This window comes from Calidris pugnax, unplaced genomic scaffold (genome assembly GCF_001431845.1).
Source record: "Calidris pugnax isolate Ruff unplaced genomic scaffold, ASM143184v1 scaffold18, whole genome shotgun sequence".
In the NCBI taxonomy this organism is placed as follows: Eukaryota; Metazoa; Chordata; class Aves; order Charadriiformes; family Scolopacidae; genus Calidris; species Calidris pugnax.
In genome coordinates this window covers 10,359,301-10,386,305 of record NW_015090812.1, presented here as the reverse complement: position 1 = coordinate 10,386,305, position 27,005 = coordinate 10,359,301, and the positions used below count along the sequence as shown (strand labels likewise).

Sequence of the window (27,005 nt, the reverse complement as noted above, 5' to 3'; positions counted from 1 at the left end):
AGCAAAACCATGGACACACTGCAAATAAAATTCCTCCCTGAGCAAAGCATTCAGTTGTCTGAAGCCCTGGGCTATAGGAATTGATAAGAAGTTGTCTCGTTGTGTGTGCTGGGGGCAACACAAGCATCCACTCATGCTTCCAGCCCGCTCAGTCAGCCCAAAGTCCCTTCTCTACACTCATCCACCAGCGATGCAGCTTCTCTGGCAGACTGGAGGAAGGTTTTTTATAATTTTTCTAATCTCCTCTGAAAGATCCCAAGCAGCGGTGAATCCATCATCTTTCCTGGTGACATGCCCCAGTTTTGAATCAGCTTCACGATGCAGAGATGATGCCTGTCCCCGGCACGGCATGAGGCTCTGGGGATGGAGAGCAGCGGCAGAGCCTCACCAGTGCCAGGGCAGCCATCAGGTCAGCCCCAGCACCTTGTCGTGGCCGTGTGGTGGAAGGAGATGCAGCCTCTGTGATATATTTTTCTTTCATGCACTCATAATTGACTCTGATTTTAGCAGCTGGTAGAATACACACTATAAGAATGTGTGGCTTTTTTCTCAGTGTGTTGTTCCTCTCCTTCTTATGTTGCATTGAACCTTCTCTGGCAGACTGGAGGAAGGTTTTTTATAATTTTTCTAATCTCCTCTGAAAGATCCCAAGCAGCGGTGAATCCATCATCTTTCCTGGTGACATGCCCCAGTTTTGAATCAGCTTCACGATGCAGAGATGATGCCTGTCCCCGGCACGGCATGAGGCTCTGGGGATGGAGAGCAGCGGCAGAGCCTCACCAGTGCCAGGGCAGCCATCAGGTCAGCCCCAGCACCTTGTTGTGGCCGTGTGGTGGAAGGAGATGCAGCCTCTGTGATATATTTTTCTTTCATGCACTCATAATTGACTCTGATTTTAGCAGCTGGTAGAATACACACTATAAGAATGTGTGGCTTTTTTCTCAGTGTGTTGTTCCTCTCCTTTTTATGTTGCATTGAACTTGCTTACTCAGCAAACTTTTTTTTTTTTATTTCCAAATTAAGGGTGTAAAATTTCTTTCATTTTAAGATCTTTTTCTTAAAAAAAAACCGAACAAATATCTGTGCATTTGCCACATTGAGATTGATTCCTCTGGAAAGTGTGGTATTTAAAGCTAATCTTGCTTGAGTTCATAAACTGCTTATTATGTGTGGTGCTTAGGACTTGAATCGCTTTTCTTGGCCAGGGTGCTCCAAGCTCTAGGGGAAGAAGAGAAGCGTGAAAGGTGCAGCTGCATTTAAAACTGAAGTGCTCATTTTGAAATATCTCCCTGTAGCAATGGGAATTTTTCTCCCTGAAACAAGTGTTTGGTTTCAGGCTGGTTAGAGACACATCCTTAAGGAAAGAAAAGAAAAAAAAAGAAAGCGGAGGACTGTCTGTAGATTCATTTTTCCATTACTTGGAAGTCATCTTGTATATAATTTAGATGGGTCTTAACGAGGCATAAAGTCACTTTCAGAAAATTGATGACTCTTCGTCCGCTCCTCTGTGAAATGAGGGCCTGGAGCCTTCCCTTTGTTCCTTCGGTGGGATCATCAGATCTGATTGCAGAAACCCGATGAAGCTCTTAATCTGAGCACCAGAGTAACCACAGCTCTGGCCTTCTCCTCCTTATTGATCTTGTGGCCAGGCCATGCTTCTATTTCAGCCTAGCCCTCTGCATTTCCTTATCTCTAACAAAGCTCATCCCTGATCCTTTTTGGGTTTATTAACTCTTTAGTTCCCTAATGTTTTTCGGTAGGGTTCAGAGATTCTGTGGCTACACAGAGAGGATTTCCGCCAGCTCCGGCTCTGAATTTGTGGTGGTGTGGATGGAGCAGGACTCAAGGCTTTCAGGGAGTTGGGGTCTGTGCTGATCGCAACATATTCATGGTCTCCAGTTCCACCTCTTTTTGTCTGCATTTGGCCCCTGTGCAAAGCAGGGTGCTGACACAGTCCTTGTGCTGTCACACTGTGGTGGATCCCCTGGCATTTGCAATGTTCATGCCCGTGGTGGATTTGCATCTGTTTGGAGGCGCTTCGGCAGCCGTGAGGCAGATGAGCCCAAAGGACATCCAGGGCCTACGGGAGACAGCGCACGTTGCTCATTCCCCGGTTCTTGATGCATGAGTTCGAGCTCACCGGAGAAGCCGGCAGGTGTGAATTTTTCATTGCCGTTTCCTCCCCGTACCTCAGTGCGCCGCGAGCTGCAGTTTGCCGACTTGCCCGCTGCGGAGCAGGAAAGGTCAGGAACCTCATAAACAAGGTGAGAAGCAGAGTGGGGCGGCGCGGCCGCCCAGGCTGCTGATTCCTCCTGACATTAGAGCGCTAATGAATGTTCTGTCGTGGTCCCGTGAATATTGCAGGAAGCTTTCGCCTCCCGCCTCCCCTTCCTTCCCCGGGCCGCGGAGTTACCAAGGTTACCTGACGTGACTTTCCCGGGAGAGAGGAGTGATCGCTGCAGGTCGGCTGCTCCCGGGAGCATCCTGCCTCCTTAGCGGGCATGGGGACTGTGGCCGGCACAGCATCGCCTTCCTCGTGCTCCCTTTGGTGGCTGCCATTCCCCTCGCTCCCACCCCACGCTGCCTAAGGTGTCATTGGTTTCATTTTATTTAAATTTTTTTGGAGTAAGGATCATATTAATTTTGTTTTGCTTGCATAACCCGGACTGTTATCATCCGACTAATTACTCACACATTTTCCTTCAGACAGCAAATGGGAGAGATAAAACTGCAGCAGGTTTATGTGATTTCTGCTTATCAAATTACTGTAATTATTTGAAGAATGGCTTAAAATTGTATGGAGTAATGAATTTAATTATGAGTTTGCAGCGATGCCTTGTGCTGCATGCAGCTTGCCAGTGGGCAAGTTTATGAGAAGCTCTTCACGAAGCGGCAGCAGACGGAATTGCAGCACGCTCCTTGCGAAGACAGGCTCAGGCACCTCCATCCCATGGCAAGGGAGGACGGGGCACGCTCTGCAGGTCTGCTTGACAAATTGTGCTCATCATTCAGCTGATCAGCTCACTTAGTCCGATTCTAATACAAATCCAGGCAAGACACAGTGCCGGCAGCCTGCTGGTTATTGCATGTAGCAACCGGTTGGCTTTGGTCGATCTCAGCCCCGGGGCACGCAGGGGACCAGATTGCTGGCCCAGACCTCTGCACCTCCTCCTGTTTAGGAGATCAGCCTGCAGGTAGCTGTCAGCAAAGGCAGGTCAGGCAATGCTGACAAACCTGTCCCACCAGAGCCACAGCCTGCTGCAACCTGCTCGAAACACTCAGAGTAGCGTTTGCCATCTCTCCACTCTGCACTAGGAAAAGCAGATTTTTTCACAGCTGGGAGATGCACAGGGACATGCCTGAACCCTGTGCGCAGTGGAGGGCACTCTCTGCTCCCAGCATGTCTCCAGGTTCTCAAGTGCAATGAATTTCTTCCTGCCTGCTTGTACTCTTTACACTTTTGCTTGGTTCCAGGTGCTATAAAAAAATAGTCTTCGCCTGTGTTCCACCAAAGGTCTCCATCTTCTTCTGAAACTGGTAGACAAGACATGGCAGCTCTCCATTCCTGCAACCATGGGGCCGGTTGAGAAGCTCAGTGGAAAGAGACTTCCGCATCTCTGTGGGGTGCTCCCTGCCTCTTGTGCACAGATGTGGAAACTTTATGTTTCCTGCCAGTTGAGGTAGTGATTGATATATGAGATTTCATTCTCTTTGGTTAGTTGACTAAGGTACAGACAGTAATGAGACAGCCAGTTGTACAAGTTTTACTGAGTTTTACAAGCAGACGTTTGGGACTTTTGGGGGGAATTTTTTATGCTTGTTTTCATTATATGCTGCTGGTATTTGATGTAGATGGTGTCACATAAGTGGATAAATACACTAGAAAGACCAGTCTGAAAAGGTACAAAGCCAGATGAAATGCCATCCCTTCAGAGCAGGTTTGTTTCAGAAAGCAGGAGTGTGTTCCTGAGAGACAGGCTGGCAAAGGCGGACTGGGCCACCATTCCCAACAAAACTGGACTGCAGAGAGAAACATAGAGCCACTGGAGTGAAGAGGTTTGGGTAGGTGCATTTAGGCAGTGGAATAAAAGTGCAGCCAACAGAGAATGGAAACTGGGTGTATGGGAAATGAGGAAACTGCTGGAATTTCAAATCTTCTGTGCTGTAATGTTCTGAGCTTCATAAAGGACTGCTGGATCATCTGGTACAACCCAGCTGCCACCTTGTCCTCTGTGGCATCCCTTACAACGTAGTGGATAGATCAGGCTTAATTAGAATATCATGTGAAAGGCAAAAGAGTAAGTGGCCAAGGGCCATCCACCATTAGAAACCTTTGCAAGGGTGAAATGGCTTAGAGATAATATTAATAGATGGTTCATGATCTACAGTTCAATGATTAAGCTGTAACATTGGTTGGGGTTTTTTAAAATAAATAAATAAATAAAGGTGGCTACCATAAGAGGTTACCAGATTTTGAAAGTGCAAGCCTACTCTAATTTGAGCTTTAGGCAAATCTGGCCTCCCATGTGAAGAGAAAGCATTAGCAGTCAAAACCCTTGTCTTTCTTGACGTTCGAATAAGAGAGCTCGTGTGCAGGATGGAGTTGTACATGGTATTATGTCTGTCTAAATGCAAGGTCAAAGCAGATTCTAAATGGTATTGACTTTTAAAAGAGCCTGTCACAAGGCAGACATGAGTTCTGCATAATCTCCACAGTTTTATGTAAGTGAGAAAGCAGCAAGGTATGATGAGAGCGCCGAAGGAGAATGTGGTTGCTAAAGCCATAAACCAGGTGTAATTTTTGGCAATCTTTCCATAACCTTGCTTAAGCCAGGAAGAAAGAAAAGCCCGCTTTCATTTGGAAAAGTCATAAAGATTTGTGCGACGAATGCTGTAATTGTTAGTATGTTGATGGTGGTCATAAATACAGCTGAGTGAGAAGAGATTGTAGGGCGAGGCAGTTTGCCGTCACTCTGGTCAGCTGTGACTTTGACCTCCAGCTGTAGCCAGCCCCTGTGGGTGTCTCCGAGAAGAATGTGCTTTCTCCTCCCCATACTGACATGAACTATTTTCACAGTTCAGCATGTGGGACAAGAGGAAGAGAATACCTAAAGCGCTAGAGCATGAGATTTCATTACCCTTAGTGTTTTTAGCCTTTATAGCTGCAAATGTTATTAAACATCATAAAATTGTCCAGTTCTTTTAAGTTCAGCTACAGTACTTTTTTCCATTTGTGCTTATATGAAGAAAGAAGACAGCAAAGCTTGTCTATGAAAAAATGAGAAAATAGGAGTCATCTTAAATTCTTAAAAGCAGTTTGAAAATGTGAAATAAAATTAGCAATAATATTTTGCACACAAAGCTGCCTTCAGGAGGGATCAGTATCAGAGCAAATAACGGTGGCTAATGTTTTCTTCTCTCAATCATTTTTAAAGGTCACTTCATGATCAAAATCTACTTGCTAATTTAATTCCTATTCTCAGTGTAAATGTAAGATGATGCTGTTTATTCTGTTTGCTGGGAAGAACCAACCTTTTGCCTTTGATTTTTGGTGCATCAAGGTCTGGTCCCAAACCCGGTGCATTTGGCAGTCCAGCTTCACAGGCTGGTAGGGCCCTATTTCCCAAACCAGGGTTTCTCAGGTGTTTTAATCCAAGGGTTTTCTGATCTCCTTGAAAAATACATAGACTATCCAGTGTAACGTTGTCTCATGTTACCAAATAGAAATTGTGTTTTCACTTGCTTTATTTATTTTGCTGTTTTACTTGCTGCTTGCGTGTGTGGGAAGTGAACCTTTGTTTATTTGCTGTTCTGTAGCAGACCGGGGTTGTTCATGAGCCACATGCTGAGCTGAGGGTTTCATGCGTCCCTGCCTCACATTACCCTAGAGATTTTGTCTCCCCAACTCTTTCCAGCATTTCCATTCTTTTAGGATGCACCCTTCTGTCTCTAGGCAGGTGCAAACCAAATGTATGTCCTGACTTGACTTCAGTGGAAAGAGAAGAAACCTAGAGAATGAACTGCTTTGGAAAGCCATATTAGCCTTAGCTTGAGGAGTCAACAGATAGTATGAAACTTGGTTTTTCAGCTCACAGGGCAACATTCATGGCTTTGTTTAGGACGTTCGTCTCATACTTTGTCACAGGGAATGATTTTCTCTGTATGAGTTCTGCAGAGATCATCTTCAGGTCTGCTGTGGTGATGTGGTGAAAATCCCAACAGTTTACTGGCTCCTAGAGAGCCTCGTCTGTGGTGTGCAAGCCTTGGGAGCAGGAAGCTCAGATTGCATGGGTCTGTGGTTTCCCTGCCATTTCTGTCTCCTAGAGAAACCCCTAAGATCTTCCTCCAGCTGCTGAGACATGGGGCTGGTCACGAGGAGACTGAGTGCTGTCTGGAGAAGACTGGGACGATGTTTACACAGATAGGATCAGGATCTACTTTGTCTTCCCTCAGGCAGGTCACGGGTCTAAAAACTCCCTTCTGGAAGGAGAGAAGATGTCTTCCCAAGGAGTCTGAGGCCCTTGTGATCATCTTCAACATCAGAGACTCATTGTGCAAGATGTCTCCATCTGACATTTTGTGTTGGTTGTCAGCTCAACAAAGTGAGATGCTGAGGTTCAGCCAATTCCACTTCCTTGGCAAGTTGTGTCCTCATGCTTCCCAGGCAAGCATGTGGCTTGAGTCCCTGTCAGCTCTGAAAATCACCACCATGTCTTCAGGGCCTCAGTAGACTATGCCCTGCTGCAGGGTTTGCTGTTGACACTCTGAAAAGGGACATGTGGTCTTGTTTATTTTGTACAAGGGATGCCTACAATGGGAGTACCAGCAGTTATTTCACCTTAAACACACACTCAACATCTCAACTTTTCTTCTAGCTGAATAGTCCTGACACCAGTGGCCTGTACACTGTGTACTGAGCTGAGGAAATAAAGATTCTCAGTATTCTTATCTGCAAGGAGATACTTGCCTCTTACATCCTCTAGTAAAGACTTAGAGCGGCCTCTGCTTAGCAGAAAGTTTTCGTTCCTGTTAGTGGTTGCAGCTGGGAGAGCTGTGCCTCATCTCTTGCTTGTAATTACATCAGTAGAGTGTCTGGGGAGATGGTTAAATAGTCTTTTGTATATCAAATAAAGCCAGTGAACTTCACTGAAATCATTTAATGAAAACAATCCTGATTATCTGTATATACTGCCATGTGATATTTTAAAAGAACATCTTAAAGGGAAACGTGGAATTGTTTAAGGCCTCTAAAGACTAGAGTGCAGAGGCTATGCAAGCAAATGCCTTTATAATCTAGGATCTGAAGTAGACTTTGAATCCAGTTGTTTTTTTCACTGTTGTAAAACATGAGAGATTTTGATACGATGGCTCGGATTTGATTCAGAACTTTCCTATTAACCATTCTTCATGCACATCAAATTTTAGAGACTGAGCTAAAGGGCTCTGCACATCAAGGATGGAACTGACTCAAGGACAGAGCTATTAAGGTGTGTAATAATCAAGAGAGGAAAATTAATTGTCTTTAATTTGGCATAAATCCCAGGGACCATAACTTTGGTTATTAGGAATTCAGGGCCTATTTCCAATTAGTTATACCCGAGCATGCTCGCGTTTCCAGCTTTGGGAGTCTAATCCGTGAGCACTTTAGCGCGGCAATCGTTGACATGCTAATAAAGGACAGTGCTGCCTGACCTCTCCGTGTGTGGTCGCTGCCAGCCGGTGTTTGCCTGGCAGTAAATCAAACCATGGTATTGCTTTATCGTTCCTGACACCTTGCAGTGAGCAGCTCGGTGCGTGTCAGCTGCTTGGGCAGCCTGTGCAGGCAAAAATCACCTGGGCTGTGCTGGAGCAGGTCACAGTGGCTGCGGTGGCTTTTACATGCTTGTTAGTCTTTGAGCCTCCTTCTAAGACATCTGCTCCAGCCAAGCCAGGGTGTCTTCCCTTTGGGTGTATGAAATGTAAATAGTGCAATTGTTATCTATACCGGAAAATCTGGTCTAACCTGAGCTGGGTTAAAGAAAGAGGCGGCAGCAGTTTCCTGAGTTGGCAGCAGCAGCCAAAGCGCGTGTTGCGCCTGCGTGGCTGGAAATGCAACACCTCCGAGCTGGAAACTTGGGAAAGTGCTCGGGACTGTTTGGCCACGGCCACCTGGCTTCCCCTGCACACACCTACGGAGTGGGGCATGGGTGCCCAGCAGGGCTGCCTGCTTTATACCCACCAGGAAATGGAAACCACAGTAACACCATCCTCATTGTAAACCTCTCAGTGTAAACATCTGAGGGTTTTAAGGAAAGGTAGGCCTTGAGAGTCCTGCAGGAACAATCTCTTGCAAGGCTCTGTGTACATCTTGCACTGAAATGCCAAAAGAGGGCTGCCAGGAACACTCATAGCCTTGTGCATGTGTAAGGGCCAGAAGGAAAGATGGTTCAGAGCAAGGGAGACAAACCCATCCATGCACTCAATTCCCCTGTAATTGTTTCCTGAGACCTGCAACCTCATGGTGCTTTAGCCCCTGGCTGTTGAATGCTGCCTGCCAGTCAGTCAGGAATGAAACAAAACACGCACAGGGCAAGAGCGTGATGTCCCCTCATAGCTGTTCTCAATTCTGTTTATCCTGCACCTTGACTTTATTGCTGAGAAGGTCCTGGAAAGTCCACAGTGGCTACCTCTTTCCCTTCCCTTTTCTGTGATTTCCCTTTTCTGTGATTTCCCATTTGATAAAGAAAAAGAAATAAGGAAACCTGAATCGGTACTGTGGGGATGGTTCTAGTGTGTGGAGCTAGTGCAAGAATCTTCCTAAAGAAACCTGGAATTACGTTGCAGTGGAAAAATAGCAGATTGTCTTTAAAACTTCAAGGCCAACTATTTTCCCTTTTCAACAGGGGAAAAGTAGTTTTAAAGCTTTCCTTAAGTTAATTTTCCAGCATAGTGAAGCTGGAGCTTGCCAAGTCCAAGTGTCTGTTTAGCTGTCTTGGTCTGTATCTGGTAGATATAATGTTTTGGGGGAAAAGGTAGGGACTTTATTTAAGGAAAACACAACCTTCTGTCTGGGAAGGAGAAGTCCCAACGCGACCGAGCTCTACAGTCCTCCCATGTGCCAGGGAAGAGGGGTGGGGAAACCCACAAATTCTGTAGTAGTCCTGTAATAAAATGAAACTTCGACTAACAGCAAATATGTCTAATGTTAGGGAATGCATTTTCCTTGAACAGCAAAGGAATTTCAGCTGATCTCCTGCATTTGGTTTATATTAAAATGAGTACCACAGGAGCCAAAAGGTGCCACTTTTTTATCCACTTGGCCTTGATGTGGTTTCACAGCCAGCTTTCCATTTATCTGTTGCATGCTCTTTAATTCATGAGGGCCTGCACTGGGGATTTGTTTAAAGCCTTGGCTGAAATTGTCAGCCACTCCTTTTATTGCACATCTATATGAAAAGATGGGTGTTGTGGCAAAGCAGTAAATAGGATATTGAGCCTCTGCAACACTTGCTATCTGCAAAAAGAAGAGCATGTCCTCTGTTAAACTCTGATCAATTACATCATCTGGGTATTAAAAACCATCACTTGTGTGGCAACAATGTCTTGTTTGTTTTTGCATATAGTCATTGGCTTGCTATGTGTCTTTTGCTGGGGGCCTTTCTGCTCCATATGGTCTCTGAAAGACTGTTAAGGTAACCAGAGTCTCCATCTAAAGTGATCTCGGAGCCAGTTCAATTAATGGATCTTCTAGAAAGTGATGGCCTAATATAAGACATAAAACTCAATAGTAAGAGAATATTTCTGTCCCTGACTCTGGTCAAGTCTTGCTGTGATTTTTCCCTTTATAAAAAGTCACTTCCCCACCAAGTAAATAAAGGCAGTTACGCAGTATCTCAAGATGTTTTCTGTGATAGAGTATTTTAAACCTTCTGAATGGAAAGCAGTGATTTACCATTCAGATTAAATTAAAGCCCGTCTTAGAATTCTCGAGTGATTTCCATGCCTGCAGACCCTCTATCTGAGCTGGCTGCATTAGAAAAGTGCATTGAAACTTCACATTTATTTCATTTGAAAATAGAATTTCTCCAAGAACAGGTATGTGAGAATCTTTCACAGAGTCAAAGAGGTACCTGATGTCAATATGTGAATATTTTCTGAAAGGTTAACTTCTTTTTTAATGCTATAAAAAAATAATGCCTTGAACTAGAAATTTAATTTGTGTTTTACTGTATTGGCTTTTACTGGGATTGGTTCTGTATACTAGCTTTGCTAACTAATTAAAAATATTTTTATATGGTTTCTGAGCATTTGCTTAAAACACAGATCACTGCAATTAAGGAAATGGCAGGTGTAGCCACATGCATGAGAAATTTGAGGGTGGTAGGAAAGGGTGGTGCTGGAGAAAAAGCATAGGGTGAGGGAAGAGGCAATACAGGGAGGTAGAGAGCAGGGCAAACTGTGAGGACCAGAGCTGGTGCTTTTCAACTTGTTTGCTGCAGAGGAGCCTTGTTTTTATAAGAATTGTGTTTGTCCTCCTTTCCCACACCCACGCGTCTTGATTGCTAGCTTTGGGATTCAAACTCTCACGGCATCACAGAGCCACTCCATCCCATAGCTTGGAGATTTTGGAAGTTGCCTTCAAGTTTCAATTTTGTCTTTTGAGATCAGAGAGCAAAGAGGTGTTTCGGGAGGGTGTTCTTCCAGGGGGGTATTCTTTGTTTTCCTTTTGAAGCACAGGCAGTTTGTGAATGCCAGAACTGGAGCATATTTGTGCTTTCTCTTTGCATATAGTCATTGGCTTGCTATGTGTCTTTTGCTGGGGGCCTTTCTGCTCCATATGGTCTCTGAAAGACTGTTAAGGTAACCAGAGTCTCCATCTAAAGTGATCTCGGAGCCAGTTCAATTAATGGATCTTCTAGAAAGTGATGGCCTAATATAAGACATAAAACTCAATAGTAAGAGAATATTTCTGTCTCTGACTCTGGTCAAGTCTTGCTGTGATTTTTCCCTTTATAAAAAGTCACTTCCCCACCAAGTAAATAAAGGCAGTTACGCAGTATCTCAAGATGTTTTCTGTGATAGAGTATTTTAAACCTTCTGAATGGAAAGCAGTGATTTACCATTCAGATTAAATTAAAGCCCGTCTTAGAATTCTCGAGTGATTTCCATGCCTGCAGACCCTCTATCTGAGCTGGCTGCATTAGAAAAGTGCATTGAAACTTCACATTTATTTCATTTGAAAATAGAATTTCTCCAAGAACAGGTATGTGAGAATCTTTCACAGAGTCAAAGAGGTACCTGATGTCAATATGTGAATATTTTCTGAAAGGTTAACTTCTTTTTTAATGCTATAAAAAAATAATGCCTTGAACTAGAAATTTAATTTGTGTTTTACTGTATTGGCTTTTACTGGGATTGGTTCTGTATACTAGCTTTGCTAACTAATTAAAAATATTTTTATATGGTTCCTGAGCATTTGCTTAAAACACAGATCACTGCAATTAAGGAAATGGCAGGTGTAGCCACATGCATGAGAAATTTGAGGGTGGTAGGAAAGGGTGGTGCTGGAGAAAAAGCATAGGGTGAGGGAAGAGGCAATACAGGGAGGTAGAGAGCAGGGCAAACTGTGAGGACCAGAGCTGGTGCTTTTCAACTTGTTTGCTGCAGAGGAGCCTTGTTTTTATAAGAATTGTGTTTGTCCTCCTTTCCCACACCCACGCGTCTTGATTGCTAGCTTTGGGATTCAAACTCTCACGGCATCACAGAGCCACTCCATCCCATAGCTTGGAGATTTTGGAAGTTGCCTTCAAGTTTCAATTTTGTCTTTTGAGATCAGAGAGCAAAGAGGTGTTTCGGGAGGGTGTTCTTCCAGGGGGGTATTCTTTGTTTTCCTTTTGAAGCACAGGCAGTTTGTGAATGCCAGAACTGGAGCATATTTGTGCTTTCTCTAATGACTCTCTAGCTCCTCCCCAGCACAATCTTAAATTTCAATTTCCAAGCTAATATTTCCAGAATATTTAGAATGTTCTCAGGAGTTTTTGTTTGGGGGTTTTGGGGAGGGTGAGACACAGACAAAAGGGAACTCTTTTTCTCTCTCAAGTAATATCACGGTGATTATCCTTAAACAGCCAACAGTCATTGCTCCACCATGTATTCTGAATACTTGCCTTTTTCAGTAACTTAGATGCAAGGAAAGGCAGTGCTTTTTCTTTCTCATGTTGGAACAATTGCTAGAAAAGAGGTTTTTTCAGCAGGTTAATTTGTCAGAATATACAAGTATTTTCCATCCCTAATCTTAAAGTTTTTGCTTGAGACTTGCTGGCCACTGTTGCTTTGACAGGCTGTGATGTTCCCCCACAGGAGGAGAAGCCACTGGATTGGCAGTGATGCAGACGGGCTGCAGGAGCTAAATAGAAATCAGATTTTAGCACGATCTAGCCCTTTCAGTAGGAGTTTAAGTGACCAAAAATCTTGCATTCTGTCCTGTGAAGTGGAAATGAACAGATTTAGTATTCCAGCTGAGTGGCAGCAGGAATGCTTCACTTTAATCTGAAACTTGATGTTAGAAAGCGTGGGAGAGCTCTGCTGTCAGATTAACTCAGTTCTCGTGCATTTTTTTCCTGCACTGAGCTGCAACCAAACATACATGGATCAAAAGTCAAATGCTCCATTAATTTAACCACATGTTGTATTTAATGGCATATGGAAATGCATTATTGATTGTACATCTTAAAAATGAAAATCTTTATGCTAATAGCATATCACATCAGTGCAGGTGAAGTAGTATGGAAAATACAGAGGATTAATAAACGACTTGGAATACAAGGCAGAGCTATTTCCATGCTTTTCTCTGAAAATACCAAAGTTTTGGGTATGTTTTAGTGGGAGTGTGTTTATATATTCTGTCACGAGGAAATGTGTAGTGGCAATAGCTATGTTGTATTTCTCAGTATAAAATACTAAAAAGAAACAATGGTTTGAAAACAGTCTGCAGGCAGTTAAATTCAACACTTGGTACCAACAAATGGCACAGTCCTGCCTGAAAGCACAGCATGGCCTTCTTTTACTGTTCCTTTACTATGGAGTCTTAATAGCTGGCTGCAAAAGCTTTCTCAATTCATTGTGTTTAAAGAACTTTTGTGAGTTTTTTCAATGCGTACTTCCAGCTGATGAGGTTTTTTGTAAGTAATAGTTGTTGAAAGAATCTAGGCTTATTTATCAGCTGTTGCATATGACCCAGAAAACTCTATTTTTATCTACTTGAAATTATGCTGTAATTTTGGGGGAGGAAATAAGAAAACATTTTCTTTTTTTTTCTTGCTGAACAAGGGTTAAAAAGGGACACTTGCTCAGGCAGGGAATCTTGCAGATACGATCTGTTTTACTTGTGTGTAAGCTCTTCCTCACCCACATTCTTGACATTTCTTGCTGTAGTTTCTGCTGTGCTATACTCTGAACCCTTAAATGACTTTCAGTGCCATACAATCTAAGCCCTTTTTAGTACTTCATTAACATGAGCAACTAGTTTCTCCAGCCTCTCAGGAAAAAGCTTGTTTTAATGTGTCTTTGCCTTTGAGTTGTCTGTGGACATTGCTCTACATTCATGCCAGAATAGTGACCTTGGATTTGGAGCTGGAGGTCTAGGGTGGTCCTCACCTCTTAAGAGGCTTTGTATCACAGTTCCCACCACTCCATGAGACTATGTCATCAGGTTGGAGAGTCTCTGCCCTGTGGCACAGAGCTTGTTTAGCCTGAGCAGATAAGCTTCTGGTATAATCTTCCTTCTCAAGTTTTTTGACTCTTTTAGATATATGGGGCCTCAGTCTTGGCAAAACTTGAGTTTACAACCAAGACTGCAAATGTGACTGTCATTGTAAGGAAGCCAGAATGGAAAGCAAAAAGAGGTAGCCACAGTGACTGAAGGATGATGCGGTAGTAGGGGGTTCATAAATGCTGTCTCAGATTAGACTGTTGCAGTCTAATCTGATAAAGGTGTAAATAATTGTTTTCTTCCAGGATGGGTTGAGGTCTCCTAGTTAACAGCAGACTCCACAGTTAACACATACCGAGAAGAAGTTGTTATTACTTAGGAAGATCCCTAAACTAAGAACTCAAAAAGTGGGTTGTAGGTACAGACCTTTTATTTGCTGAAGTTTGTGACTGAATACTTGCTTCTGATCTGCTCTGAGTCAGCTTCAGCAGCTGTTAATCATTGTGTTGCTCTCTGTCAAGCACAGGTCACAAGCTGTTATCTGTGAAGGAGAGAAAGGAATTGCCTGTTCACTACTAAAGCTGTGGCTGGGCTCAGTCATCTCAGAAGATCTTGCAGTGTCTCTGAAGACCCTGGATCAGAGGACTGCATGGCTATGGCAGTGGAAGTGCATATTTCTTCTCGTGTCTTCCCTCAGACTGTGTTTAGGGGACAGACATGTTGGAGAGTGACAACTGTCGCCTCTGTCAGTGCTTCTAGAGCTCTGGCTCTTTTCCATGTCCCAGCCTGAATCTAGACTGGATTAGCTACCCTATGAGAAGCTTAGGGGTAGCTGTGGCTGTGTCTGGTGTGTCCTGGAGGGCTTTGGTAGCAGCATACAGCAGTGCTTCTCAAAGGGAAGGAGGACGTATTTCCTAATGGAGGGCTAGCCCTGCATCTGTGGCACCACCTTTTATCCCCGGCCAGTTCCTTGGGGCAGGTGGAGAGGCATCATGAGGCCCGAAGGAAGGTTGTTTGGCTGATAACAGTATCTCTAAGGGCTGGGAGAAACAATATGTCTCATCTCATTGGGATGCAGTGCCTCCTTGGGCTTGGAGGGCCAAGGCTGCACCCTGGGTAGGAGGGAGCACTGGGTACCACGGTGAATGCAGGGTGCTCAGCCCTGGGGAGGTGCTGCAGTGACCCTGGGAGCAGGGTGAGAAGCAGCGCTGGGACTTGGCAGGAGCACAGGCTGAATCCGCCTCGGAGTCAGTTGGGAGGCGCTGCCCTGTCTTGCTCTTGGGAGCACCCTCCTCTCTGCAGAGCCGTCCTGCTCCCCCTCTGAGATAAACAGGCGCTTGGGAATGGCCGGCTTCGCTACCGAGAAGGTATCGGTGGCTTGTGAATGGAGATAATTGCTGTCCAGCCGTGAAAGGACAACGTTAGCAGCGCCCTTCTGGCACTTGAAGGGTAGCACTGTCTCTGACGAGTGTTTTATGGACTCATAACCTCTAGAACGAGCAGGTCCTGTGAGCTCCCACGCCGTGAGCCCCCGGGGCGGGAATCTGCCTGTCAGTATATCCTCTTCTGCCTTGTCTAGTCTCGTATTTTCTTGAATTTTCCTTACAGTACTTTCTTTGTTTTGGACTGACTCAGATTCTTTCTTTTGTGAACTGTTTTGCTGCTGCTGGTGGTGGTGTGATCTCTCTAAGAGATAGCAAATACTTTGTTTACTGTAAGCTCTTGTGCAGTAATTCATGTGGTTACACCGTGACACAGAGAAGTCCTTCTGGAGCTCGTTTCCACGCCCACCCATTCATCTGCGCCCTTCTCCCCATTTTCAGCAGGCGGCTTCAGCGTGTCACGTTGGCGTGATGTCATACAAAACTGGCATATTTGTCATTAAAAGCCTTGTCATCAATAGATGACTGTTTGTATTTTCTGCCTGCCTGAAACTGTTTTATACTTGCTAACCCAGTAATTAAGACTTTGCTGCCTTTGAAACAGGTTAGTTTCACTGCCCCACCTTTTCCTTAGGCAATTAGGAGGCAGTGCCAATGTGGATGGGGCATTCATTAACCTGTATGAGACTTGGCTCCGGCAGCGAGCCCGCACAAATGCCCTCCTTCTCCTGCTGCTCCCCACATGGGCGGTAGCCTGACACTGGCCAGCCTTTGGAGACCGCAAATTCGGATGATACTTTTGGTGCACCTCTTAGGGGGCTTTTATAAAAAGAAGGGTGCAGGATGAGAGTATCACCTCAAAATGGCTGATAAAAATGCTCTTTGTGCAGCTTCAGTTGAATCTGAACAAAGCAGTGTCAGGATTTTCTTATTATGTGAAATGATGCTGTTCTTCTGGGCCGCTGGATTGCTCCACTGCTTTGGATTGTCTTGCGGTAATTGAATAGCCGCACTGTGTAACCTGTGCTGAAGGAATTAGGGCTGTTTATTCAGCAAATAGATGTCCTGGATTGTGGTGTGCTTACGATCTTTCTGGCTTGCATCTTTCATTAGTTCATACGGCCGACTACCTGAGCTATCTTCCTTGCACTGATAATTTTGCATTTGCTAATGCCTTTAGTGTCTCAAAGGGAGATTTGGAAGCTTGGAGAATTTGTAAAGTAATTCCGTTGATCCATCAAGTACAAGTCCATCAGTGGAGAAGGGTTACCCCTGCAACATCCTGTTATATTGCATCAAACCGCTACCTCTTACCAGGATCAGTTCAGCCCCGGTGACTTGAAGTGGGTGAGATCCCAGCCTGCCTCACCTAATGGGTAGGGAACACGAGAAATAGCTTTTGATACGTGTACCCTGCTCCAGTGCAATGCTGACCACAGTCTAAATGCATTTATCAGAGAGATTTCTGCCCTCAGTCCATTTCCTGGCTTGTCCCTAGCACCACACACTCCAGAGTGGCTTCAGATAGCTGGCAGAATTGAAAACAAAGCAGCTTTGTGTTTTAATCATCCCTACCGAGCCCCTAAAATTGATGTTGGGCTGGAGGTTCCTCAGCTGATGCAGGTTGGCAGGAGCCAGTGGCCCAGATAAGCTGTTTCCAGCCCTGTGTAGGGATAAGGTCCAATATCTCAGCTGAAATGAGCTGAGAACACCCCTTCCAGTGGGGCAGTGGTTTTGATAGATTGTAGGAGATTTAACCTCACAGCTATAGCTGTAATGTATAGAAAAGCTACTTTTTGTTATTTCCAAATTATATTTGGGATCATTTTTTTCTCTCCCTTGGCAGTCTGATCAATTGGACTCAAGTTACTAAGCAGGCCTGGCTTTAATAGGAAGAGGAATATGACAAATAACTCCCATAAATGTGTTTACAGTTTTCGCTATCGTTTCTAGAATACTGTTTCCTACATTGACACAGAGGAAGTTCTCAGTGGTAGAGGGAAAGTTTTACTGGTGCCAAGTCATGACATCACCCCAAAAAACACAGTTGTGTGGCTACAGGACTAGGGAGTGCTGTATGGGGTTTGTGCTAGTAGGAACCCGATATCCAACCCCTCCAACTTTTCTGTTCTGTGAGAGATTACAAGTTTTGAGCAAAATCCTGGGGGTAATCCTGCAGGATTCAGCCATCAACAGCTGTGCTCACCACAGACTCCTCTGCAGGCCTTTCCTGTAAGCAGCTGTTATCCACATACCGTTCCATGCTGGGGCTGATCCGTGCTTCTCATAAGACATAAATTGCAATTGCCTCTGTGTTCCTTATCATCACTTGATATTTGGAGTGATGCAGAAAATAAGGATGCCCCAAGGGGGGTATGTGTCTCACGACAGCATCCTCAAGATAGGTAGTTTTCTGGGGAGCTGGTGAATGAGCCACGTAAATTGCAGCTGCTCTGAAGGAGGTCTCAGCTCCCATTTGGGGCTGTGGGAAATGTTTCTTACCTTAGCTTTTCCCTTAAATACGGGAAATGTGTGGCACAAAAGAGCTGTAAGAGAAGGGAGGTTAGATTTCTGTCACCTCAGGAAGGAGATTAGCAAAGGGAGCTGTCAAGTGAGCATGAGATATCCTCTCCACATGCTGTCATGCTAGATGCCAGAGGGACATTCCTGGCTCCTTGGTGACTGCTGCTAGCAAGACCTCAGCCTGGTCATGGATTTTCTGAGTTTCCATTTGTAATTGCAAAACCCACCCTTTTCTTCTCTCTCTCATTGTTTCCTTCTTCTTTCCTCCAGCTTCTCTCTTCTCTTCCTGCTCTCCTATCATTCCTGCTTCTGCTGCTGTAGTCCATGGAGGGAATTTGAGCTTGTTATGCCAAAAAGCCTCCTGCTTGTGCCTAGATTTTGCTTGTTCTTACCTAACACCTGCCTGAGATACACTGCTTCTGAAAGTATCTGAAACCCAAAAAGAAAAACTGGTTTAGATAGTCTGCACTTGAAAGCAGATTCATAGCCTGTTTTAATGTGTATTAAAAGCACACGGGCTGTCCTTGAATAAAACCAAGTGCTGACAAACTCATTTTCTAGAATAAGGGTATCCACGTATTGGCATGAATAGGAGGACAGCTATTACTGCCGAGCTCCTTGTGCAGACAAGTTAGTGCAGCTAGCGAGGGCTGAAAGGAGCCGAGGCATGACTGAGCCTCATAATTAGACCTAGATTAGACTTTTGCCGGAGGGGAAGGCAAGGCAAGAACAGCTCTGAACTCCTATCGTCGCCTGTAGTGTTTGAACACAGAGACATCCCTGGCTGTCCCAGTGAAGTCAGCAACACCAAGCCGGGCTGGAACGGAGCCCCATTATCTCTACAGGAACATTGCTGACAGGGCAGGTGTGGGCCTGTGGCGGGATGTACTCTGTGGGGTGACCAGCTCAGGATTTCTCCACAGCCACTCTTCTCCAGGAGGGTTCAGGGGGGCTGCCAGAGCCACACAGTGCCAGAGGAGGACCTGCAGTAGTTGGGTTCCCCTATTTCATGATGGTACAGACACCTGAGGCCCTTGAATCTGGAGAAGGTGCTCACCCTCCCTTTGATCTTGAGCCCCAGACACTGTGACCTTGGCCCCGTGCAGGTCCCCTAGAGCTACCCCAGAACTAACAGCAGGTGAACCCCAGCCTCCCTGTGTCTGAGATGCCATCAGAGACTGGCTATCAGATTTCCCCTGGTCACCAGTGCCCTCTGTCCGGGTGTTGATTGCCCAGCATTCCCACCCGGACTCCATGATGGCTTGGGCTTGCAGGGGGTGCATGGTTTGGGAGCAGCACTTTGTCTCTTTGGAGTCCAGAAAAGGCTTAATCTAAGATTTCTAGCATGGCAGAGGTGGCTTTGCTGCTGGGTCTTTGTAATCAGCATCACTCTGTTGTACCCTGCGAAGTCAAGGTTAGAACATACTCACAAACTGCTAATTTTGATTTAATTAGTGCGGCAGGCTGGTTGTGTACCTGTGGATCAGGCACTGTGAAGGATTTTCTGATCTCTGCCTTGTCTGTGGGCAAAGGATCACTGCAGATGGGAAGAGATTTCTTGCACAAATGCTGGTTTCAGATTTGCTTTCAGCTATGTGCTAAGCCTCCGCACAGACTTTGGACGAGGTTAACTGGGTGATACTTAGCTCAGTGCATTCTTTGTAAAATCTTGAACAAACCAGAAAAGATTGTCAATGGTAATCATGGTGATTAGATTAGATCACTTCAGGGTTTCAGCCTCCCCAGAGTAAATATCTACTTTCAATACCATAAATAGCAAGGTGCTGCACTTTAGGCAAACTTGGCCTCCATCCAAGGGAATGTCATTGTTTTACCACTTTTCCTATGAATCTTCCTTTGCTTTTCAATCTACACCGTGCTGTACTTTTGTGTGTACCCTTCTTCAGTTTCTTTTCAGCTATGTAGGAGTATGCATTGTGGTTGCTCAGTATTGAGTGTTTCTGTTGCTTGTTATTGAATGCTAGCTCTGGTGTCATTCCAGTTAAGCTCTATGTACCTTTTGTCTTTGAAAATCAATGGAGAGCAAATTAAAAAAGAACTAGTTTTCGTGGTACCTTTCATTTAGGAAAAAAAAAATAATTCCATTTATGTTTGCTCATGATGAGAGAGGTTTCTTGGGAGGCCGGGAGACAAAATATGGTTGGCACTTTTAATAAGCATCAGGAACCGCTTTTGCCTTTAGAAAACCTTGGGTGTTTCATAGCCACTCTCATCTAAACAGAAAAACAGTATTCTAGGGCATTGTTTTGTTTACAGCAGATGTTGCCTTGTGCTACAGAGTCTTGATTTGCAAACAAGTCAAGGGTCTTGGGAATTCTCCTGAGATCTTACAGAGAAATACGTAAGATTAGCCACCACAGGCCGTGTTTGTGCTGCAGGTGTGGCAGTACAGGTAGAAGGAAGCACCTGAGGTGGCCTATTCCTGTCGGGAGTGAGGGGTAAGGTTCCAGATGTATGATGATAGCAGGAAAAATCAGATTGCAGCAAGTTCAGACTCCTCTGGGACTTGGGAAGATGCTGAGATCTTGTTTGTTTAAACACTGCAGTGAGCTGGGAGCCTTGCAGAATTGGATTTGCCAAAGAGGAAGGTTTGCTTAAGTTCCCTTAAAATAGGGGAAAAAAGAAGCATACTGAAAATAATTGAGTTTCTGGTGCTTTAAAGGCTTCTTAATGTTCTTCAAGTTCTTTTTTTCTACGAAAGTATGTCCTTTTGATTGCAGTTCAGGCTTAGCAGAGTACAGTACATCTTGCCACAGAATGAGTAAATGAGCTCTGTTCTGCAGCTGCTATTGAATGACGATGTTGGAGCATGCCTTGGCTTATCAGTGAAGGCTGCCTAATGTATTCCACCCAGCCTACCTGAGCGTGCTCTGCAGCAGCAAACCCAATTAACTCTTTTTGTACCTGCTGTATGAATGGTTTTAGCAGTTACAGGGGCGCTTTGTTTTGTAGTATTTCAGTAAGACATGCCAGAGCATGCACTGGTCGTTTCTTGCGCACCTCTGTTGCTCTCTGCAGCCCAGAAAATGCACTAGGAGCTTGCCACCGCACAGTCTGGTGAGGCGGCTCATGAGCAGAATGTGGCTCATTAGCTTTACATTCATTATTTTCTAAAAGCCCTCTGAATCAGATTTCGGGGCATGAGGAAGAGATTTACAGTCTATCCTACCAGTGTGACAGAATGTTCCTAGTCAAAAAAAGAGAAAATGGGCCTCTCTGGACCATTCTAAGGGGTTTTATTGTTTAGCTGTTGTTTTTCAAGATGCCTCAAACTATTTGGCTTTGTGTTTGTCTGTTATCTTCAACTCGGTCCTCCCACAAAAAGGCAAATACCTGCTTTTACTGAATTATTAACAACAATAGATGGAGCTTACGTATCAATGAAAATTATGGACGTTTCCCAAGGCAATTGATTTAAACGGAGTTAAATTTAGTGGAAGCTTCTATTGGGGTAATGAATGCTCATTATAGAGCCTAATGTGCTTTAAGGGCTTGAAAACCTTCTCAGTAGGGAAGTCAGGCTGCTGTTTTCCAGCAGAGGCACAGATGCTGTACCAGGGCACTGCTGTCACTACAACCGTACACCATTGCTACGCCTGAACGTTTCTCTTTAACCTTGTGTGTTTCTTCCTCTTGCAGAAGACCACCTCCCAGCTGGCTTCCCGACCATTGACATGGGACCACAGCTGAAGGTGGTGGAAAAGGCCCGCACGGCCACAATGCTCTGTGCTGCCAGCGGTAACCCTGATCCTGAAATCTCCTGGTTTAAGGACTTCCTGCCTGTTGACACTGCGACTAGCAATGGGCGAATCAAGCAGCTCCGCTCGGGTAAGGTAGCAAAGCAAGTAAGCCTTCCCTACCTCCTCACTCTTCCTCCCTTTTCTCTTTACTTGCTGCTATTAATTTTTCAATGTGATGCTGAAATGCAGTTCTAAACACCAATGTCAGTTTGATTTGAACTTGTTTCTTTTGCAATATAAAAACAGTTTTTGGAGCTGATCCGCTCTGGCAGAATATCGTGGCTTGTCAAAAGGAGACATTAGCGTGGACATGCCTTTTGGAACAACACCTGGATTCCTTCTTCGGTAGACCATCTTGACATTGCCCCAAATCCTTGGTAGGCTCAGACATTCCGCTACCAACTCAACAGGTCTCAGATACTTTTAATGGGAGCACAGTGCAAATCAGGACAATGAGATACTGGTTGAGATTTTGCAATCAGTGGCCATGTACTACTTCACTTCTTACACAGACTCTTGAAAACAGTGCTCTGCTTTCTGTTGAGATCTTTATCATTTGTGCTATGTGACACCACAGGAATAAAGAAAAATCCAAGCAGCAGCAATTCTATGGATTGCAAAGGAAGGTGGACACAGTTTTGAAATACACCATTTCTTTTTTATTTTTTGTTTGATAATCCAAATACTAGCTTTTGAACTACAGACAGTTAGTTCTTGTGGGTGGATAAGAACGCACTCATTTTAGCAAGTAACTCTTGTTTTTGTGCTGCACTGTTTGTTCTCCCAGGACTACGAGGCCCATTAGAGAATTAAAGAAAATAAAACATTGCTTTATTCACTGCTGAAGTGCAGCACCCCAGCATGAATTGCAGTGGCTATTTAACAATGCACAGCAGCACTACACAGCAACTTTAATTTGGGGGAAAAAAGCCCACAGTATTCTACAGGAAGTACAGCAGGTAGCAGATCTGGAACAACATTGGTCTAGAAGGATCTCATGCTTAAATAAGAGGCAGACTGCCTTGCCTGGCCATGATGTAGCTCTAGGCACTCAAAAGCCATTTGTTTTGAGTGCTGCTGCCAGGGCAACACCATCTTCCTCCTAGCAAGGTGAACGTCTTGACACATTTCCCTATAGCAGGAGCCCTCTGCATAAATCTGATGATGCTTGGATGATAAGAAGTGGGCTTGTACTTGGGGGAGTGGGTAATGAGACATCACTCTCATCAAAAATAGAACCCAGCCTGACACTCCTGATCCCACCTTGATGTACCAGTGAGCACTAATTATACTAATGCATTTATAGCTTATGAAATTTCCCAGTGACCTTTAGCTTATCTCCCCCACAACATGGTTTAATCTTGATCTGTTTGTGCTGAAAGAAAATATCACACTTGTTAATTATTCTGAGAAGGTTTAGGAAGCAGCAATAGGAAAGTGCACATGGATGTGTTTCACTTGATAGCTGACTAAATCAGCATCAGAAATTACCATAAATGAGCAGCAAGGCAGCTCCTGATGCACTTGCTGTACATTCTTCAGCCTCCTTTTCACAGGCACTTGGCTGCCTCTTTACCAGCTGCTTCACAAGTTTAGTGAGATAGAAAGTTTAAAAACAAACTAGTAAACCCTGTCACTGTGTCCAAGTTTTGCTTCCTATTCGCTGTTCTTGAGCTACATCTCAATTGAATATTTCACCTGGGATTCAAACTCTAGAGCTGGCTGCTTCATGAAGACACAGTAATTACCAAGGGAGGTGTCAAGGGAACCTTTTAGAAATCAATGAGCAGCACACATCCTCAGACTCGCAAAAGAAATTGATTAGCTCTATAATGTAGTAAGGGAGGTTTCCACAGTTCAATGCAAAAGACTTCCAAATATGAGTGAAGTTTTATTTTCAGGGACCTGGTGATACAATGCTAAAATTCACCAAGGCTCTGTTCCACCCCGGCATGAGCGGAGAGCAAGAAGTTTACCACTTCTCTTGGGCCAGAGATTCAACCCCTGCTTGCATTTGTGGCTTTTTCCTATGTTTGTAGTTGATATAAAGTAAGGCCTGCGCTTTGAAGGGCCTGACTTACCTGACTGCAGTCACCCTATGTGAGCAGTGCGATGGGTTAGGCAGTCTCTGATCCATTCTGCAAGGTGCTAATTGAGCTCTCCAGCACTAAACCATAGTGGGGCAGAGTTGTTTTTCAAAGAAAAGAGTATTTAAATAGATACCTCATTATATGGCAGAGTTTAATAGTTTGCAAAGTCTCTGCTCCATTAAGATCATATCTTACAGCCAGCCTGGCATATCTGCATGAATGTCAGTTTATACTATCTCAATCTAAATATACGCTCATTTAATTTCATTTAATTAAAACCCAATAAAAGCTAGACAGATGTAATATAGTTAAAATAGCTACGGCACGGTATGAGCCCAATATTGCATATATAGAGTGTCTGACCTTCAACGAGTACATAATATATTATTATTCAGATGTACTAAATATAGGTCATAAAGGTCAAAGCAGCTTTGGATTCTGACTTAGAGAGGGGGTTGAGGGATGATTTCATTTCTTCAGGTTCCTAGAGTGGAAATAGCTAGAGGTAAAGAAGCAGCACGCCTGGGAAAGGTGCTCTCTTCTGACACCCACAGTTATGTGGGCTGGCAGTGCTCTGGGGGCTTCAGGCAGGTCTTTGAACTTGCATGCAGTCAGATCATGTGCCCAGGGGGACTTTGAACATCAGTTTCTGGAGGTCTGTTCATCTTGTGTCAAGGTATGAGAGAGTTTGTGGTTTAAAACAACCAAGCCATCATCTTAGGCTCTTTTAACCCCAGAGGACTGGTGTCTTTGTCAGGAGCAAATACAGTTTATAAATCTACCTTGTGTCCTACTGTCCCTCATTTACTAATTACATTTCTATGTATGTATATGCATTATACTCATTAAACCTTCTGACGGCATAAATCTTTATATTTAGAGGGCTTTTTTCCCCTTTCTCCCCAGTAACCCCAGTAATACATCTTTTCTCCCGAGTAATATTTAATGCTTTTTTAAGTCCAGCTCTTGGATAGTTTGGCCAGTACATGTTGGGCTAATTGCTCTAGAGATAAGAACAAAAATAAATACAGGTTTTCATCTCCATTATCACAGATCAAGGCAAAAGCAAAGTCTCTGACTCATGCTGGTTCTAGGAAAATTGTCCCTTGCTCATCTTGGTAATACTTCCCATCTCTTGTGGAGAGGCTGCTTTTCTGCAAATGCAGTGACTCAGGACAACTCCCTGTTCTCCCCCAGGGTCCGTAGCTTCAGTCACTGCCTCTCGGTCACTGACACAGGATCTAAGGCCAACTCTGGGCTGGGAATCCTCCCCAGCATGCAAACTCATTTAAAACCTGTTTGGCTGAACTGATTTTAAAACTCTCTGGACATTATAGTATGGCAGGCGATGTACATATGAATTCTGGCAGCAAGGGTCAGTGAGTGCTACACCTCTAAACGTGTTTTAAAATTAGTTGATGGTGCAGTGGAAACTTTCTCAATATAGATCAGGTTGTACCGATGCTTCCTAGTTCTTCCATAAAGATTCTTGGACTGCAAACGCCCAAAGATTTCAAAGCAACTCTGATAGTATTCATACTCTCAAAGCTTTTGAATGCTTCCATTGAGTTTTGTAGTTGAAGAATTGCTCTTTCACCTTGCTCTTCAGAAAACTTATGAACAAAATGTCAAATTAGAATAAATAAATATTCTGAATGTTAACATACAGGTACCTTGGCCATGTAAGGAAACTCCAGAAATTCAGGGAGCATTGTCATCTTTCATCTAGTAAAGAACTTGGTTCTTACAACAAGTATCGCTCTCTTTTAATCACCATCAATTAACTGAGTTATCGAACCTTGCCCTAGACCCTAGTGTGGCTTTCCGGCAATTAACTTCAAGTAAAGTATCAGAGAGAGCTCTGCAGGTGACTTCAGTTACTCTGGAAATGTGTAGGTCCCTCTAACAAAGAAGCAGTGGGAGCCGACTCACCAGATCACCTTGCTGCAGTTACACTCTCAGATTTACCAGCGTTTTCATTTTAGTCTTGATCCTATAGATAGAAGCACTATATATTTGGAAACAAAAAAGATACACAATGCACACAGAACAAACTTGCAGAATGAAGTGGTGCCTGTCCCGGTGAAATGGCACTAACGGCCATACCCTGCTTCATGGGTAATAGCCAGCAGTCAGTATGCAGCAGAAGACATTCAGCTTCTGGCAAGAAACAGCTTTGAGTCTAGATATCAGGTGAGCATCGGCTTGGGACAAGGTGTGTCAGAACAGCCCCAAAAATGGGGATTGGGGAGCATTACCCGAAAGGATCAGGATACCGGCACAAGGATGGATGCTTTCTCAGAGAGGACTGGCTGGATGAGAGTTGAAGCAATATCATGACCAAACAGTTGACAGCTGAAGTTTTACGTCCTGGAAGAACCTATACTACACATCCCGGTCTTGCTGTGTGAGAAACACACAGCAATGATGGGATCTACATGTACTCCCTCTTGCAACTGGATGCAAATAGCCAGTCTTTTCTATAGTACTTTCACTTCTGAAAATAGTTTCCCCTGTAATTATGTTAGGAAGTAGCTGAAAGCTGTAGGAGATCCCTGGGATTCAGTGTTACGCTGCCCTAGTGCCCAGTTGCAGCCAGCAAGAGCCTTGGTTTCTCTGTTTGGTATTGCTTTGGAGTGACTTTTTGGTGGTTTAGGTTGCTATAGGGAAGTGGTTTGTTGATAAATCTGGGGTGAGTTTGTGTCAGCAGAGTGAAGTCCTTTCTCCAACACTGAGACTGGAAAATACTGATGCAAATAACCCCATGGGATTTTCCAGTGTGTCATCCTTGCCTTGCCTTGGGCACCTGGCTGTGCGCTTCCAGTACACAGAGGATGTTGGGGTCAGCGTTCATTCCTGGCTGAAGCGAACGTGTGGGGCTTTATTCAGTGTCTGTTGTCATGAAGGGGAAATCAACTCTCCTTTATGAGTGTTTCAAACTTTTCAAATCACACAAAGAATTGGGTCTGAAGTTTGATCTTGGGATGCTCTTTGTATAAAGCAGCCTGGTGATCACAAGACACAAGTTGGCCTCAGTAACCATTGAAGTGATGGCACTTCTAGCACTTGATGGACTCTGTTATGTTGGCACTCTGTGGCCTCTGTGCTGTGATTTGGTCCCTTTGAGGGACACCCTGAAAGGACAACGGCCAGAGATGTGTTGTCATATGATGTAAAGGGTGAGTGGGAACTTTTATTTCTTCTGGACGAGGAAATCTGGAGTCCAACAGAAAAAGCCTTGTGCGTTCTCCATAATGGTCTCCTCTGAGTGAAGAGTGAATGTCTTAACTTTGCAGAGGTGAGAGAGACCCAGAACAAACACTGTGCTAAATACAGCGAGCCTCTGTGCTGCTCCCACAAGGGTTGTCTTACATTCGGAGGCCAGGAGGATTGGGATTTAATGCAGGAAAAAATGAGCTGGTCACACGTTTTAGGGAATCCGCTTCAACTATGCAGTTGCTCCTAGACCTCTCTGTAGACAATTGCATATTAGAGAAAGGGTTTAGCCTCTACAGGGAGTAGATTTAAAGATTTGCCTCAAATCTTTTCAGTTCTAGGG

At 44.3% G+C, this 27,005-nt stretch overlaps 1 protein-coding gene across 18 annotated transcripts in view; it reads left to right on the top strand.

Annotated features, from left to right (window-relative positions):
• The window catches only part of PTPRF (protein tyrosine phosphatase, receptor type, F), a 378,493-nt gene that overhangs the window by 247,558 nt on the left and 103,930 nt on the right, over window positions 1–27,005 (top strand). For all 18 annotated transcript variants that reach the window (XM_014939286.1, XM_014939284.1, XM_014939281.1 and 15 more), the window contains exon 6: window positions 21,256–21,444. In XM_014939286.1, the coding sequence (XP_014794772.1) occupies window positions 21,256–21,444 (189 nt within the window). The remainder of the gene's footprint in view (window positions 1–21,255; window positions 21,445–27,005) is intronic.